This window comes from Eleginops maclovinus, chromosome 6 (assembly GCF_036324505.1).
Source record: "Eleginops maclovinus isolate JMC-PN-2008 ecotype Puerto Natales chromosome 6, JC_Emac_rtc_rv5, whole genome shotgun sequence".
Lineage (NCBI taxonomy): Eukaryota > Metazoa > Chordata > Actinopteri > Perciformes > Eleginopidae > Eleginops > Eleginops maclovinus.
Genome location: NC_086354.1, coordinates 7,204,816 through 7,221,265, shown reverse-complemented (window position 1 = coordinate 7,221,265; position 16,450 = coordinate 7,204,816). Strand labels below are relative to the sequence as shown.

General features: G+C 40.0%; 1 protein-coding gene across 1 annotated transcript in view; it reads left to right on the top strand.

Annotated features, from left to right (window-relative positions):
* Nucleotides 1-12,047, top strand: part of rem2 (RAS (RAD and GEM)-like GTP binding 2) — a 32,246-nt gene extending 20,199 nt beyond the window's left edge. Inside the window, exon 5 of the mRNA XM_063885000.1 lies at nt 10,348-12,047. Coding sequence (XP_063741070.1) covers nt 10,348-10,676 — 329 coding nt within the window. The 3' untranslated portion in view covers nt 10,677-12,047. The remainder of the gene's footprint in view (nt 1-10,347) is intronic.
* The last annotated feature ends 4,403 nt before the right edge of the window (nt 12,048-16,450 follow it).

Below are 16,450 nucleotides of genomic sequence, written 5' to 3'. Positions count from 1 at the left end.
CTATACTTCCATGGCCAAAGCTCGTTTGTTGTGGGGCTAGAGAAAAAAACACAAACACACAATTGCATGTTTACCAAAGTTTTACTGAAAGTTGGTCCCAGTTGCATCGTAATCAGTCTGTCCTGCTGTTTATTGGATTTGAGGAAGTTTACTCCCAAGCCAACCCAAGCCAAAATCATTATCTGTGACATCAAACTAAACTCCTTGATTAAAGGTATTTTGAACCTTAGAAGTACAGTATGTGCTGTGTGACAACTGAAGGGATAACAGGAGGAGGGCCAGGAGCTTAGCAAACGCGTTGTTAGCTTCTGCCCAGACGAAGACCATGACAACAAATGCCCAGCTGCTACGGGAATGGTGCAAGAGACGAAAAGATTTTAAAATCACTCCCTTCTTCGCTCCTTTTTAATGCCTTTCAAGCAGCTCTGCAAATGGAAAAGTCTCAAGTGGAAAAGTTCTTGTAATTTCTGGTTATAATGGATTTGGGGATATACAGTATGTGGAGTTGGACTTGGCATACAGACCTATTTTTCCCTGGGGAGCAATTGTAGCATGCTTTGTGCAATTACTGATCTATCTAGCCTCTTTTCTTTCTTTCTCTCTTAGCTCATCTGTCTTTCTGCCCTGGTATTTTACAATAAGTCTCCCTCCAACTTAACATTAGTCTCCATTTGAAAAACTCTTTGCCTTGAGGGGTGTATGTTTGATCAGTTAAATTATTCCTGCTGCTTACAATATCAAGGGTTACATTTTGTGCTGGTAAAGTCCTTGTGGGGAGAAACTTATTCACCCCAATGGAATTTTTGTTTGACCCCATGAATCACACTGAGTGAGATAAGGCTTTTTGAAAAAGGTCTTCAGTGTGAGAAAAGAAATCTACAAACAATCGATGTTGGGTACAAATATGTACAGCAATTAATGTATAACTCTTTGAACTTGACATTTAAGGTCAAAAGACAAAGTCAAAGCATCAACTTTCATTAGTTAGAAAAGCAATATGTGGCTAGCTTATGCTATAGCAGTAAAGCTTGGGCTTGGTCCACTGGTTTGGTCCACTTTAAAATATCTTCTTCCTACTTTATCTTACACAAACACACCAATACTTTTTTTGATATTTCTTTGTTTTTATGTCCTTGCTTTCTTAAGGCAGGTTGATACAAAAAGCCTCTCTTCGCCTGACATTATACTAACTAAGTCAATAACTGGACGGTTTGACCAGTCTGTTTTTATTTGTCTTAAAAAACCGACTGTGTAACAAACCAAGGTCTGAAGTTCACTAAAAGCTACTAGCTAGCTTCAGAAGTTACCTGTTAGCTAGATTTGTTGTTGTTAAGCTTGGTATGTTATTGTTATTGTTGTTGCTAGGCCGCTCTCAAACATCCACATGTTGCATTTGAAGTGCCCATTTTAATTGACATTTTCCGGATCATGATTTTTGTGGTTTGATTCCTCTGAAGCAGTGTCTACATATTGCTATTTAAAATGGTTCACAACGATAAACAGAGATCAATTAAAAGGTAGATATAGAGATACATTGATTCAAATATAAGGGATTCTTAATCTATCGGTCTTTGGAAGTATTAAGAATCTTAAGGACTCTGAATATAATATCCACACCAGCAGGTTGACTTAAGTGGTTTTGATGAAATGTTACAACAATCGTTGGACAGATTTTCAGAACATCGAAATAAGAGTTTGTTCAAGATTCCAGCTCATGACTGAATAATCACAATCCTCGTAGCATCAGTGTTTGTGCAAATAAATAAACTCAAGCAAACTAACTTAACATTCACTAAAAAACTACACCTGCTAAACGTCAGCATGGAAGCATTGTGTTTCAATTCTGCACATCAGTTTACTATGAAATAAACAAATCATCTGTGTGTAATTTGGGTGAGCCAATCATTTCGGGTTAATTATACCTCTGTTTTCCAATGACAAACTGTAAATTTGAGAGAAAAAGTCAATTCAAACAAATCTGCCATGAGATGATTTAATAGGGTATAACAAAATAGTGTGTAGTGGATCCACGATGATCAACCTTCATTAGACTAATGTCTGAAACTGCTGCCAGAGTTGCTGCTATTAAATATTGATGAGGATGAATAAGTTATGCACTTAATTATTTTCAGTTTTACATTTGTATGCAATTTAAGTCCATGTGCGTGACAGTTGTCTCTGTGAGCGAGGTGTATTTTTGGGGTTGATCTTTATAAAAACAAATGTAATGTAATAAAAGAAAATAAACAAGCCCTTGGGGATGAACATTTTTATAGACGTTTGAAATTGTTGATTCAGTTAAGAAAATTATTAAATCCTGTGAATCTAAGAACTCAATTTACTCTGCTAATCACTGTTAGCAGAGTAATTTGTCACTGCAAAGTGGCAAGCATTACAGAGAGATATATATGTTGGCGTGCAACACTGAAGCAAGATCTTGGCAAAACAGATTCACCGAAGAAGAAACACACAGGGCTGTACTGAATCCAGTTAGTGATGCTTGAAAATCCACTGAACAGAGATGTGACCACAGGCGGGTTATTCTTTCCCTGGACTTTATGATCGATTATTTTTATTTTTATGTAGCACTGGCAAGCCATCCCATTGTCAGAATCTCATTTATGTTTCAAATGGCAAGTGGTGAGGACTGCCGTTGAGAGCGGGAGAGGACTGACAGCACAGCTTGCCCTTGATTTGAACCTGCATTCACAGTCTATAAATTCAGAACTCTAGAGCCTTCTCTGCATTTCCACTTTGTACTCCCAACATACATTCACATAATTAGACACAAAGACGAACATCTTCAGTTGCAAACATTTCTCTATCCTTCCCTATTCAATCCTCTAGAGTTGCACCGTCTCTGTGTCCTTTGGGTAGTTGTATTTTTTTGGTGTTGTTTTTTTCCCAGATGGTGCATCTCTGTTGGGGATTATCTCCCGCTTACAGGACGCCGCTGCTCTTACTATCTTTATGTGCGTTTGTTCTAACCAAACGTGCACAACTGCCTGCATGTACAAAGACAATCCAAGCGCACAGACAAGCACTTCCCTCCATCTTCCCGCTGCCTGGTGTCAGCGAGGCTGTTTCATAGCAAGGACTGTGATAAGACTGTGTGTGAGAATGGTGTGTGTATGTACGAGTCTCAAACAGATGTGTGGAAAGGCAGTGTGTGTGTGTGTGTGTGTGTGTGTGTGTGTGTGTGTGTGTGTGTGTGTGTGTGTGTGTGTGTGTGTGTGTGTGTGTGTGTGTGTGTGTGTGTGTGTGTGTGTGTTGGGGAAGAGTGGAGCTTGTTTTGCGGTGTTTAGACCTTCAGGCTCAGGGTATTTTTTACAAAGGGAGGCCATGCTGGTGTTGCATCAATGCATTAGTTTTCCACATCATTGAGGGGATGTTAACCTCTTTTCTTTTTTAAGAATATCTGGCTTTATATTTTCCCATGCCAGAGTCAAAGTGTTTGTTTTCAGAGCTAAATCATTCCCCCTAAACCACTGCTACGGGTCATGAAAGGCTGTAGAGGTTAATCGTCTCATCTGTAATCTGCAGAAATTGTCAGTGACCGCAGGTGAACTCAATATTCAGAGACTCTGTTTGATGTTCCCACCGAGTCAAATAAGTCCACGTGTCCACTAAGGACACTCACTCATCTGTGCAGCTCCACCATGCTTTTAATTTAAGCTCCAACTTTACAAGGTAAGCTTTTTTCTCGTTTTCCCACTGTTGGCAGACTCAACCTTTATGAGTGAGAACAACTGGTCTCACTAAACCCATAGAACGTCACAACCAAAAAAGATAGGGCAGCCAACCGATGGGCAGACCATAATAAAGCCCTGATGCTTTTTTCACAACTGTTGCAAAACATTGTGTTAGAGCTTGTGTGAATGGAAGAATATCAATGACAGATGCTTCAAAGGCCAGGAAGCAAGGGAGTTAGAGCAATAATTTCGGTAGGCTTTACTGCAGCACTTGTGAAATTGAGTATAAAGTCAAGTAGAAAGGGTACAAAACAACGTAGAACAACTTTAGTGTTTAAAACGGTTACAGAAGTGTAGTGCCAGCAGACTTTAAAACCAGAAAAGACAATTATGCGATATCAAAAATGTAAGACAATATGTCGTCTCAAATCAAGATATTTTCCATGGTCTGTCATTTTGTTTTCTTTTGAGACATTTTCCACACCTGTTTTATGTCACTTTTTGCTTCCTGTATTTGTGTTTTCCCCTCCTGTGTGATTGTCCGCCCCTTCCTGATTCTGTCACCTGCTGCCATTGTGTTTTTGCCTGCCCTCTCCATCTAGGTCATGTGACAAGAGCTGCTTGTGTTTAAGTCCTTGCCTTTTGTCAGTCTCTGTCAGAACCTTGTATATTGTCTCTTGGAATCTTCTGTTTGGTTTTGCATCATCTTGCCCTAGATTCCTGAAATAAAAGGAGTATTCCTTTATACACCCTCTGTGTTTCCTTGTCCTGCATTTTGGTCCACCCTGCTCCGCTTTCCGTGTCAGATATTGATATAATAATAATATATTGCCAAGCCATAACTAGGGGTCTTCAAGGTCTTCACAGCAAGTAGAGAAAAGAAGCACAGACACGCTATATGTATATAATTAAGTCTTATATAAAACTGGGCCTACATTTCTGTGTCGAGGGGGAATGTATAAATATACTTTTTATGGTGCTTATGATGCTTCGCTTTTAAAACAGTTATAATGAGCAATAGCTAACTAGTTTGCCCTTATGGATAGGTAGCGCAGAGTGATTTAGCACAGGTTATCCAGCTCATGTAATTGCACCAGGATTTATGGGTGACAGTTAGACCATCATCATGTTGTTAACTGTTAACTGGGTTCAGGCTGATTTATCTTGGGGAATGAGATGTTGGATTCATGTTAATGTGTATTTTCAGACATTTCCATTTCAAAGCTTTAAAATGTAATTTAGACCCCCTGTTGAAGGTCTTAACTATTGTAAGTTAGGGTTGTTTCCGCTTTTTATTAAACCCTGTATTCTGCTGTAATAGAACTCTAACTATATTAAGGACACGTAGGGCCATTTGTTTGGGGTTCATTTCATGCATTTCAGAGATGAGACTGAAATAAACTTAGTGGAAGGTTCTCACAACGACATAAGACTAGAAAAGTGTGTGTCTGTCTGTGTTTATTGTCTGGAAGTGCAGAAACCACAGTCGGGGGTCAAATCCAGTTTGCTTTGCTTTCTTCTGCAAGTTAAATCGAGGCAGCGAGTGTGAAATGTGTGCTCATCGTTGCCTGCACATCGCTGTCGACTCAAATTCGGTCACGGCTTTGGTGTATTCTTAATGACACACATGGTAGGAGGAGGGAGGCAGGGAGGCGAGGAATGAATAATGAGACATGCTTACACTCAGCATATTCTCTCTCCATAAAAAAAAAAAAAAACAGAAGAGAAAAACCCTAAGAGCAGCGATGTGGTCAGCGATATGGAAATTAGCTGTCTCTGTTCCTGAGGCGCCTGACAAGTATGTTCTCTCAGGACAGACCTTAAGTATTCTCTCTGGGGCTGTCAAAGCTCCCGTGCGTTTAATCTGGAAACCTTAAACAAAAGTAAGAGAAAATTAATCACAAGTTTTATCCAAACTGCCTCCTATGATTCCAGCACTAAATATCCAAGCAAAGGAATTTAGCTGAAGCATGCAGCGAGGGAGACAAACACAGCGGACAAGTTGACCACTGTAGCAATCTGATAGCAGCAGCAAGATAACTACCATACGAGTGTATGCCCTGTGTAGCACACATTATACGGAGAGCAGTCACAGCAGCTTAGTCAACGCTTACAGTGAGTAACATATCGGGAAAGTGTCAAATGTCATGCTAATAATTAAGAAATAATACAAATGCTGAGATGTTACAATGAATTCAAACAACCCTCTGATTTCTCTCACCAGTGTGTCATGCATTTATTTATTACCACACATGTTTTTGTTATATCTTCCTCACAAATACAAGTAAATATTTTGTGATAAACCCAATTTGTTAGATGGATGCCATGGTATTCTTTCTGATATGTGAGCCTAACAGAGGAAGCTGAACATCCTCCTGTTGCAGGCCGGGCCCCAACAGGGCTGCAGTCATAAAGTCTATTTATGGCATGTACAGTGACACTTTTATCCTCGTATCTCTCGCCCCCTTCCACACACTGTCACACTTGGAGCATATTTATCATTTGCTCAATATGGTCGTGGTGTGGCCCTGCTCCTCAGGGCTTTGATTAATATGCACTCTGGCTCCGTCTGCTTAGTCAGCGTTCTTTCGGTCCCCTTCCTCTCCTGCTAGTTCATTGCATCTGCCATTTTGCCTGTCGTCTCCTGTAAGCGTGTCCTCTGTCCGTCTTGGTGACTCACAATGTTTCTTTCTATTTGTCTGAACACCTCTCTAGCTTACCCTCCGTCTGACTCTTCCTCCAAAACTTTCCTTTCTCAAAATCTGTACAATGGAAGGGTCTCTGCTCCCTCTCCTGTTTCCTCGTCTCCCTTTCTTGTTTCCTTCGCTTGTTTTCCACATTTTTCTCACGTTGTTATCCTCATTTATTTTCCTCTTATCTCCTTGTTACCTGTGCTTGTGTTCTCTTTTCTCATCTCCTTTCTTGTTTTTTCCTCTTCTCTCCTTTCCTTGTTTCCTATTCTCTTCTTTTCTCTCTTTGTTTGCCCTCGTCTGCACTCACTGTTTCCTCTTTCTTCTATTATTGTTTCCTCATCTTATGTCCTAGTTTCATTTGCTCGTTCACTCTCTTATCTCCTTTTCTATCTCCCAATCTCCTCTTTTGTTCCCTCCTCTCTCCTTCTCATCTTTCCTTTTTTCCTCTCCTCTTCTTTCTTCTCCTTGTTTTCCACCACGCTCCTCTTTTTTTCCTCCTGAAATGTTATTTATGTTTATTTTCCTCTCCTAGATCCCTTTGCTGGTTTTCTTTTCTGCTGGTTTGATCTCCTCTCCTCTTCTTTCTTCTTTTCTGCTGTTCACCTGTTTCCTTTTTTCCTCCCATCTTATTTCTTCTCCTTCCTGACCACCCCCAGCCCTTACTGTTACCTTACCTTGTTTCCTTTACTCTCTTTGTCTTCTATTCACTCTTCACTTCAATCTATATATTTTATATAACTAATTCCTCTTGCTTACTCCCTTGTTTCCTTTCTCTCCTTACCTTTCCTCCTCACTTGTTGTTTCATCTCCTCTTTCTAATTGCTTTCTTTTCTTGTTTCCTCCTTTTCCTTTCACTCCTTCTTTCATCTAATTTTCTGGGTTAGTTTGAAATCTAGTTTCCTTCATCTCATGTCCTTCTTCCCTCTTCTTTTGACCTCAACTTCCATTTTGTCCTCTCATTGTTTCTTCCCCTCCCCTCTTATCCTAGATTCTCTTTTCTCCTGTCTTTTAAAGAGTGTTCTACTTTTCTTCATCTTCTAATTCCCTCCGCTCTTCTCTTCAAATGTCCTCCTCTCCTCGGTTCTCCGCACCTCACTATCTCCTTTCTTTTCTTCACCTTGTTTCACCTCCTCTGCATTTTAATATCCCAAATACTCTTTTAAAGATTTAGTTCAATTCGATTGGCTGCCGTAGGTATTAGGATAAGCCCTGCTGACCTGGTTTTTGGATTTGTCTTCTTTCCTCTCCCTGTTACCTCACCCAATATTAGGTGACACTGCTATGAGTTGACAGCTGCTGTACAAATGAATTATATTTCACAGATTAAATAGTTGGGTTTTCTTGTAATACCTGGGTCACTCTGCCAATTCAGTACATGTTCAAGCCTTGTAAATCCAGAAATAAACTTTGATACGTCACATGACAATGACCATAACTGCCTAGAACACTGCATTCATGAATAAAATAAAATAAAATCAGAAGCTGGTTTATTGCCAAATAGGGTTACTCATACAGGAATTTGATTTGGAACATATAGTGCATACATAATCTAACTTAAAGCGACCCTGTTGTGATTATTTTTAGGTTCATATTTGTATTGTGTGCCTCTACTGTGACATGCTTTAATGTTCAAAAAGCTCTTTATTTTTCTCATACTGCCTGTGCTGCAGCACCTCTTTTAACCCTCTGTCTGAAACCAGAGCCCAGTCTGCTCTGATTGGTTAGCTGGGCGGCTCTGGTGGGATTGGTCAACCTCTTATGTCCCACCCCTTAGCCTGTCATGTAAAATGTGTAGGAGCCAGTAGAAGTGCAAGTTTTAAGTAGTGATGTCGCTATGTTGCGGAGGCTGTAGAGAAAAAGGAACATATAAAGGACCATTCGAAAGGCTTTTTTCAAAACTATTATAGCAATTTAAACATATAAAAAAACGTTTACAAGGAACATAAATTAAGTACAATATGAAAACTTTACTCTGACACAAAGAAAGTGCAGGATATCAGAATTTGGAAGACCTGTGCAGTTATATAACAGGTAGCATTGGACAGAATTGTGAAAAATGTAGAGAGGAATGTGCAACAACAGTATGAAATATGAGAAACAGCTCACATGATGTCCGTGTGAAAAGTCCACAATAAGCTAAAGGCCCTTGAAGTTAAGAAACATTTTGTTATTTTACAACCTGGGTCTGTTGTGAAAATCATTTGACGACAATTCATAAAAACTTGTTGCTGGCTATGACACTTTGCAGCCATTCCACGTTCATGCGGTGTAAGTTGTATACAGTCATTATGAAGTCCGACAATAAACCTTAAAAGCCCTTTTCTGCACAAAGCGTCTCAACAGCGCTCAGATGCTGGCTCTGAAAGAGCAGAGGCAATCAATCCAAGCCGAAGCATAGTGGGAAAAGCTATTTGAGCTGGCGGTGGAGCCCATTTGTTGCAGAAGGGTTTGTATCTGTCAGCGTTCCTTATCATCCAGCCCTGTTTGACCAGCGACAGACAGGAGCTTTAGCTGAGATATAGGGCCGTGTAAACAACACGTTTACTCTCCTGTTCTTATCTAGCAGATTCACATTGAGATCAACAGTAAAACATTTTATTTAGCTGCAGCAAATAAAGCAAACACAAAGAGATTTGTTTCAACATACTGTACCATTCTGGGAAGTTTTTCTAGATTGTTAACAAGCTTTTCTATGATGTTTTGGTGATATTTTTTGGCAAACCATACTCTGACCTTTTTTATGATATTTCGACTACACAGGGATTTGTTTTGACTATTACTTTTTTTTTTACACACGGTACCATAACGTTTTTTGTGTTATTTTCGACATAATATACTATAATATAATATACTATAACATACCAGACTATGATGTTTTTTCTGATATTCTGGATTTGTTTTAACATAATATACTTTTCAATTTTTTAACAAACTATACTATGACAATTTTTTTCGACATACAGTACCATATAACGCTTTTTATGACAAACTAGAGGATGAGGATTTTCTTATATGTCCCACATACAATGAATGCCGTATTTAATTTTATTTTCGAAAAATATATTACGACATTTTTTCAATATACTTTGATGTTTTTTAATATTTTGGACAAACTAAAGTAGGATTTGTTTTAACACAGTCTTCTATTAACTTTTCTTTGACACTCTATATTATGATGTTTTTCTGATATTTTGAAATACTATACTACAATCTGATTACATACAACCTGAATATTGCCTATTTGGGAATTTATCATAGACATGCAATATGATTTTATCCGTATCACTTTGCACAATCCCACCCTTTTCATTGCTTTCAACTAATCACACAGTGCTTATCAGTGAACGGTGGTTGCTCAGTCAAATGTAAACATATTATCGCCATGACAGCTGAGCAAACTCCATCGGATTAGGGAAAGTGTGACAGTGTTTAGATCACAGGAAAATGTCCTGGGATTGTTTTGTTTGTGTTATGTATTTCCATATTCAAGAATGCTCTTTTGAGTTTATCTTATTTGTTTCAATCACACAGCCATTCATTTACCATCATTTCTTTAGGGCCATTACCCATTATAATAAATTCCAGTTCTGAAAAATGATTTCACCCCTGACTTTGACACTATTCTTTTAGTCTCATGGCTCTCAGACAAGATTTCCTTAGCATACTAAACAACGAGGAGTGTGCTTTACTCCCAGAGAAGATAATGTAGATTGACTTCATTTGTAACATTTTGGTCCATAAGTAGCAACAAATTGACAAATTGGACTCTAATAGAGTCTCTCAACATCTGTGAGGTGTCTGTCGATACAGAGCGATTATCCTGTGGTGATGCACATTACACAGCAGCTTGGTCGTGGATGTTTAGCTGGTTTGATGTTCCAATGTCCTTATATTTCAATCTTCTGCCTTCAATTGCCATTTGCAGCTTTAAACCATAAACCTTCCTTTCTCTCTTTTACCAGAGGCCCAATCCAGCGCCACGATGTTCGACTCCCTTTACATGGAACTCTCAGCCTCCCTGGACCACGGTACCACCGAGCTGTTGGAGGCCGCCGTTCGGTCTGCAAGAGGCGACTGCGTGGGCCCCGGCTGGACTGACGGAGACCCTGGTTCGGCCCGGAGAGAGAGCCTGACCAGCAGGGCCAAGCGCTTCCTGTCGGGGCTGGTACCACGCTCTTACGGTCGGGACCGGGACCGGGATCGAGGGCGCTACCGGGAGATGAGCCGCCATCGGGGCAGCAAGATCCTCCGACAGAAGTCTCGCTCCTGCCACGACCTCAGTGCACTGTGAACCCCCCAATTACACACACAAGCCTACACACAGACAACACTCCAATACATGTGCACACACCAGGTTAAAGGAGATGGCAAAGTGTAAAAGATGGAGGAGTAGAAGAGGATTAAACGAAAAATACAAGGAAGGAGCAGAGGACTGACTAGAGGGACAATAAGTAGTATGGATAGTAGTATTTGAGGGGGAAATTGAAGAGAAATCTTGCTTGAGGAGTCCGTGCTTAAGGCAGATTAAAATGGAAAGACAGTGGGAAAGAAGGTTTGATCGTAGCACTAAACCTTTATCTTCTTCATCAGTGAAACCAATTTTACGCTAAAAATAGAGGCCATGTTTGCGACAAAAAACAGATAAAATGATAAGGAGGTGAACTTGATTTGCATTTCCAGCTAAGGTGAATCAGCGAGCACTCATTACCTGATGAGAGCAGGAGAGAAACAATTAGCGTCGGCGGAGAGAGTCACATCAAGATGCTGATTGGACACTTACTGTTGCGGATTGGAAGGGATGGGGGGGGGGGGGGGGCACAAACAAACACACAAGTAGCACGCACTGATTATGTAGAGACTGATAGCAATCCAATGTATAGCCTACCTATTGTGAACCTTGTTTTATAGCATGCCGAGTAGACGATCTAAGACATGACCCTGTAGGTTTTACGGTACATGATACTGACTGTGTTTACTGTACCTCAGTGGCCAATAGCTAATGCACAATCCAGCTAGTGTCTCTAGCAATGCCATCTTAAAGGCAAAACCCTTTATTTAATAAGAAAAAAACAAAAAAAGAAACTCCCTCTCTGCGCATTTTTCTAGCCACAATCGTTACACTGCATCGATCTTTTTTGTCCCGTACCAATTTTGAAGTGTTTGATAATACCAATGGCATACATTCATCTGTGATTTTTATACAAGGATAAAAACATCAGCGGCCAAGCCATATTTACGCTGAATGCACCATGAACAGATCAGCACAAAGAACCCTTTACCCAAGGAAGTGGAGCGGGAAAAAAAAGTCAAAGTGGCTTCAAAGAATAAGCACCGTTGACCAGACTGAACTTTTCCTCAATAGACGCTGAGTCACTGAGCGCTCGGATGTTCTTGAAGTAGGACAAACAAGAGACAACCTAATCTACCTGTGGCTGTTTGATGTTTTTCATTTCTCTCTTTTTACCCACTGGCATTATTATGAGTGTTGAGATTGTATTATGTGGGGGCTGGCCACACAGGTGACGAAAAAGGGAATGTTCTGGAAACGTTTGGATAACTCGTCAAGCGTGACAGCGTCACTGACACTCACCCGTTTGTCACAGTCTCACAGGCACTCTTGTCTTTCCACTGAAAATAAATACATTTTTGTTTGACATCCTAATTGATTTCCTGGTCTTTTTTTTTTATGACAACAATATGAAATGAATGTCTCATTAGATTTGTTTCTAGGAGGAGGATTGTATGACTCAGGTCGTCTAGAGACTTCGAGATGACAGTTGTTAAGGACTAAGCGGCAAAAACATGCAAAGTCAGCACTTTGTAACAAAATCCCAGGTTGAAAATAGATTGAATCATGGTTTCACGGATATACAGAATGATCATTATGGGACATCTGTCAAGTTACTTCCTTGATGAGAATGTAAAAACCAAAATGTGTCTCCAGCTGATTCTTTATTAAATCTGCAGTAACTGGATTGCCATTGAGGACCATGGCAATCCAGTTACTGCAGATTTAATCAGCATAGTTCCTAAAATGATTATATTCTAATAAGTTCAGTAAAGGTTTATGTGTAAATATAATATAAAACCACATTTCATATTCAATATTCCTCTTTCCAACTGCAATTGTCATGCATTAGTGAAAGATATAAACCTACAGCGAAATAATGGGTGAATTTGCAGCACATCTTGGCTTCATGGAGCGAGACAAGGACAAGAGTGATTGTCATCTCATTGTTTTATTGGGTTTTTTTAAAGAATTTTTTGGGCAACCAGTGCCTTTAATATAGTGCAGTTCAGAAACGGGAAGACAGAGGGGAAGACGCGCAGCAAAGGGACTCAGGCCGGATTCGAACCTGGGTCCACCGCATGGGGATCAAACCCCAGTATATGGCCGCCTGTTCTACCCACTGAACTATATGACGGCCGTCAGCTCATTGTTTAGCTGTATTTTTTTTTCAGAATGTGGTGGATACCAACCAAACCAAAAGGGATTCAACATTTGACTTACAATCTGGTGGCCAGTAACTACAAATGAATGATAATGTTGCCAAGTACTAGATGTGTTAATAAGCTAATGTTTGCTAACAAGCTAACTGTATCATTTGTCAATGTTCAGGTTGGAACTACAACACAATTTATCCATTACTTCAGATCACTTAGAAAGAGGTAAGAAAGGTGAACCTTGCAGTACCTGTTTGTGATAATGAATAAATGAGAGGGACCATCAGCTATACAAGGTAACAACAATTGTGTGAATGATTTCTCAATTGACCATAAAAAACAACACTTTTGAATGATGTACACTCCTAAAGTACTTTTCCTTTTGGATTCAACTGTCTACTTATGGTCAGGGTCAGGGTTAGCAAACGCTTATTGAAACATCTAGCGCCGGAACACATTGTCGTCTTATTTGTGACCGCCTGATGAATTTAAGTCCAACACTCCTGAATAAAAAACACCTAACCCTAACCTTATCAACTTATAAAGTCATAACAGGCATTTCAGTCAGACAACTCACTCGTTTCTTGATATATTTATTAGAAGCTGCGTACACTTTGAGTTTGGCGTCTAGGCTCGGCCTCATCACTCCACAGATTTACATAGTGAGTGATCACTGAGTGATGATTAGATACCCATTCCCCCCAGCCTACAGGTGGATGCTTGGGTGGAGGTGGCAGCAGCAGCATTAGCGAGGCAGAGGCAGGCAGATCTGGCAGCTTAAGTAGAGTGGCAAGTTTAGGAGAGTGTGTTTCGCTGGTTATAAATGGGACGAGGCGAGTCACAGGTAAATGTATCATAGGTGCTCGAGTTGACTGCCTGAACTAGCTCCCAGGCTTCACCCCATTTGTCATTTCAACAAAACTTGTTTGTTCACATTTAACCTAAAAAGCTTTTCATCCATTACTTTATACCACTTCAGTTAAGTAAGGATAAATGTTTCTTTGTGATTTTGGGTGAACTGTGCTTGCTTCAAATACTTAAAGACGTTCCCTTTGGATACTAAGTGTAAGGGTTAGGGTTGACACTAGGATTTGGGCTTTGATTTCTAACTACTGAACAGGTGTACCAACCCTTGATTCCCATAACATGATAAACCAAAGAAGCATTTTAGTTAACCATATGAATTCTACAGAAATAATGGCACGATTTGATGAAAACATCTCCATCAGTCTCCCCTCTTTCTGCTCCACCTTGCATGTATAGAGAAAGAAAAAGAAAGGGCACTGTTTCTTGTATTCAATCATATGAGATCGCATAAGATAGCTTCTGATGCTGGTACAATAATCTGGAGAGGAGATGGAAGGACTCTTGAGAGGATGGCAAACTGGCAAAGAGACAGAGGGGTTGATCGAGGTAGAGTCAGAGGGAGAGAGTGACGGAGTTGGAGAAAGGCTTTGAGGAGTAATGGTTGCCTGGAGACAGTTGTCAAGGAGACTATGAGTCCTCAAGTCTCAAATGTCTTATATTTCTGATGATTTCTAGAAAGACGTTTGTTTTGTTTGTTTTTTTCCCCCCAGCTGGTGAATGAGACAGGCAAAATGGAAAGGTGAACTGTCCAAACATACACAGGCTGGATTTCAAACAATACATCTCGCACAATGGAAAATAACACATAAAGCATTTCATCACCCTTAAACAGGTCAGATAACTGTCAGATAAGAGCATTCATTTGACAGCTGCACAGACACCCGCTGGAAAAATGGACTAGGAAACCGGGACAATATGACACAATCTCTTTTTGTGACACCCTATCAGTCTCTCAAATCATGACAGAAACCCTCCCTCTCTCTGTCTTTCTGTCACTAACTCATTCTGTAGGCATTTACTGGAATTTCTCAGGCAAAAGAATACTTCTCAAGAGCAAGGAAGACGGAAAACCACCTACTGTGTGCAGTGAAAGCCTGTCAAACTTGCTGCTCACTTTGCGATGAAGAACGTCTATTTTCAGAAAGCACTGTGCGTATCTAATGAGATGCATATTTACCTGAGGTGTGAGTGTAGGCATGTTAGTTAGCAGGTAACATTAAGAACAGTCTGTTTATTCTCATGTGGGGGCTGCAGTGATGGTGTGGCCTGTGTTCAATTGGGTGGTGCACTCATTTTACCACTTCCAGTTTGATCGTTTCAAAGTCAACGTTTTTTTGAATGTGTCTTGGATTAAATGTCTGAAATAAGATCTGTGGTTAACACAAGCTTAAGAGAGTTGTACATGTTGTTCTACAACATTAAATACATCACTAGATACCCCACTTGTGAATGTCCGATGCTGTCAAGCGGGACCACAAAACGTAATCATGACAAACATTAGTCGCCTATAGCTTAGCGGTGTTGACGCGGAGCCATGCCACCGTGATGAAGGTCTTTATAGCTTTTATTTCTGGAGAGTGTTTACGCTTTTAAAAATCACAGAGTGGTTTTAATAAGTGAAGATTATCTTGCTGAACAAAGTGTGTAAGTATCATGAACGTAAATGAATCATAAACATAAACACTGAAGGTGACTTGCAATGCTATCTTCAGTGTTGGCCAAAAAACATCATCAATGCTACGCTGTGGCCAGACATTAGGTGGCTTTTAAGTAAGCATTGCTGAATCCCTGGGTAATCATAGTGATTTCCTTTTCATGGGGCTGTGGCTCATTGTACACGAAAGGTCATTCTTCCTCTGCTTTGTTATGAGTGGCACAGATCAAACATGCATAGAGCTATAATAACCTATAATAACAAAAGGGACTATCGATAAGCCAGACCGGTCTTGCTTGAATATCGCGCTCGGAGTGAAGCAGATTTCATTAGAATTGGCTTTGAGCAAACTAAGAATCCAAGAGTGAAAGATGGGCCAAGTGGTTGTTAAAGCAAGGACAAATCACCAATCATATAACGGACTGCATGCCTTATGCAATGCTCCCCACGTCTCCAGCAATGTGGATTAACAGCAGGTCAAAAGATGAGGGTAAAAAATGACAAACTTAGTATTGATCTCGTCTGAGCGCCCATGGAAAGGATGTAATGGAAATTGTGTTGGACATGTGCAATGAATCAAATAAAACTAGGGTTGTAATGTCTAAACAACTGCAGGAACATGACTGCACATAACACACAAACCCACAATAGGTATAGTCAGATAACTGTAGGGAAAATGTAAAACATCTTTCTGAAAGAGAAGTGATAGACGTTAGCCTGGATTAGTCTAACTCTAATGCTCAAAAGTTAACATGTTGTATCTGGATTCTTCAAGCTGTACAAAAACTGAGGTGTTCTCAAAAATTCTCGTATTGGGAAACAAAAAAACGAAAACCGTTCAGTGGCACAACACAACATTATAAATGATTGAGTGAACAAGGGATTGGGGCATACCGTATGTTGCCTGGATGCTCATTGTAAGACATTGCTAGGAGCTATATTGGCAGTAAAACAAATACGAAAGCAACAAAGGGAGAAGGACGTTTCAAAGCAGTTTTTAACGTAGGTAAAAATCCATTCAGCGCATGTGAAGATACAAATGTCTAAAGTCAAGACAAATGTCTTGATAGCATAGGTTTGAAGGAATATGGCAATATCAT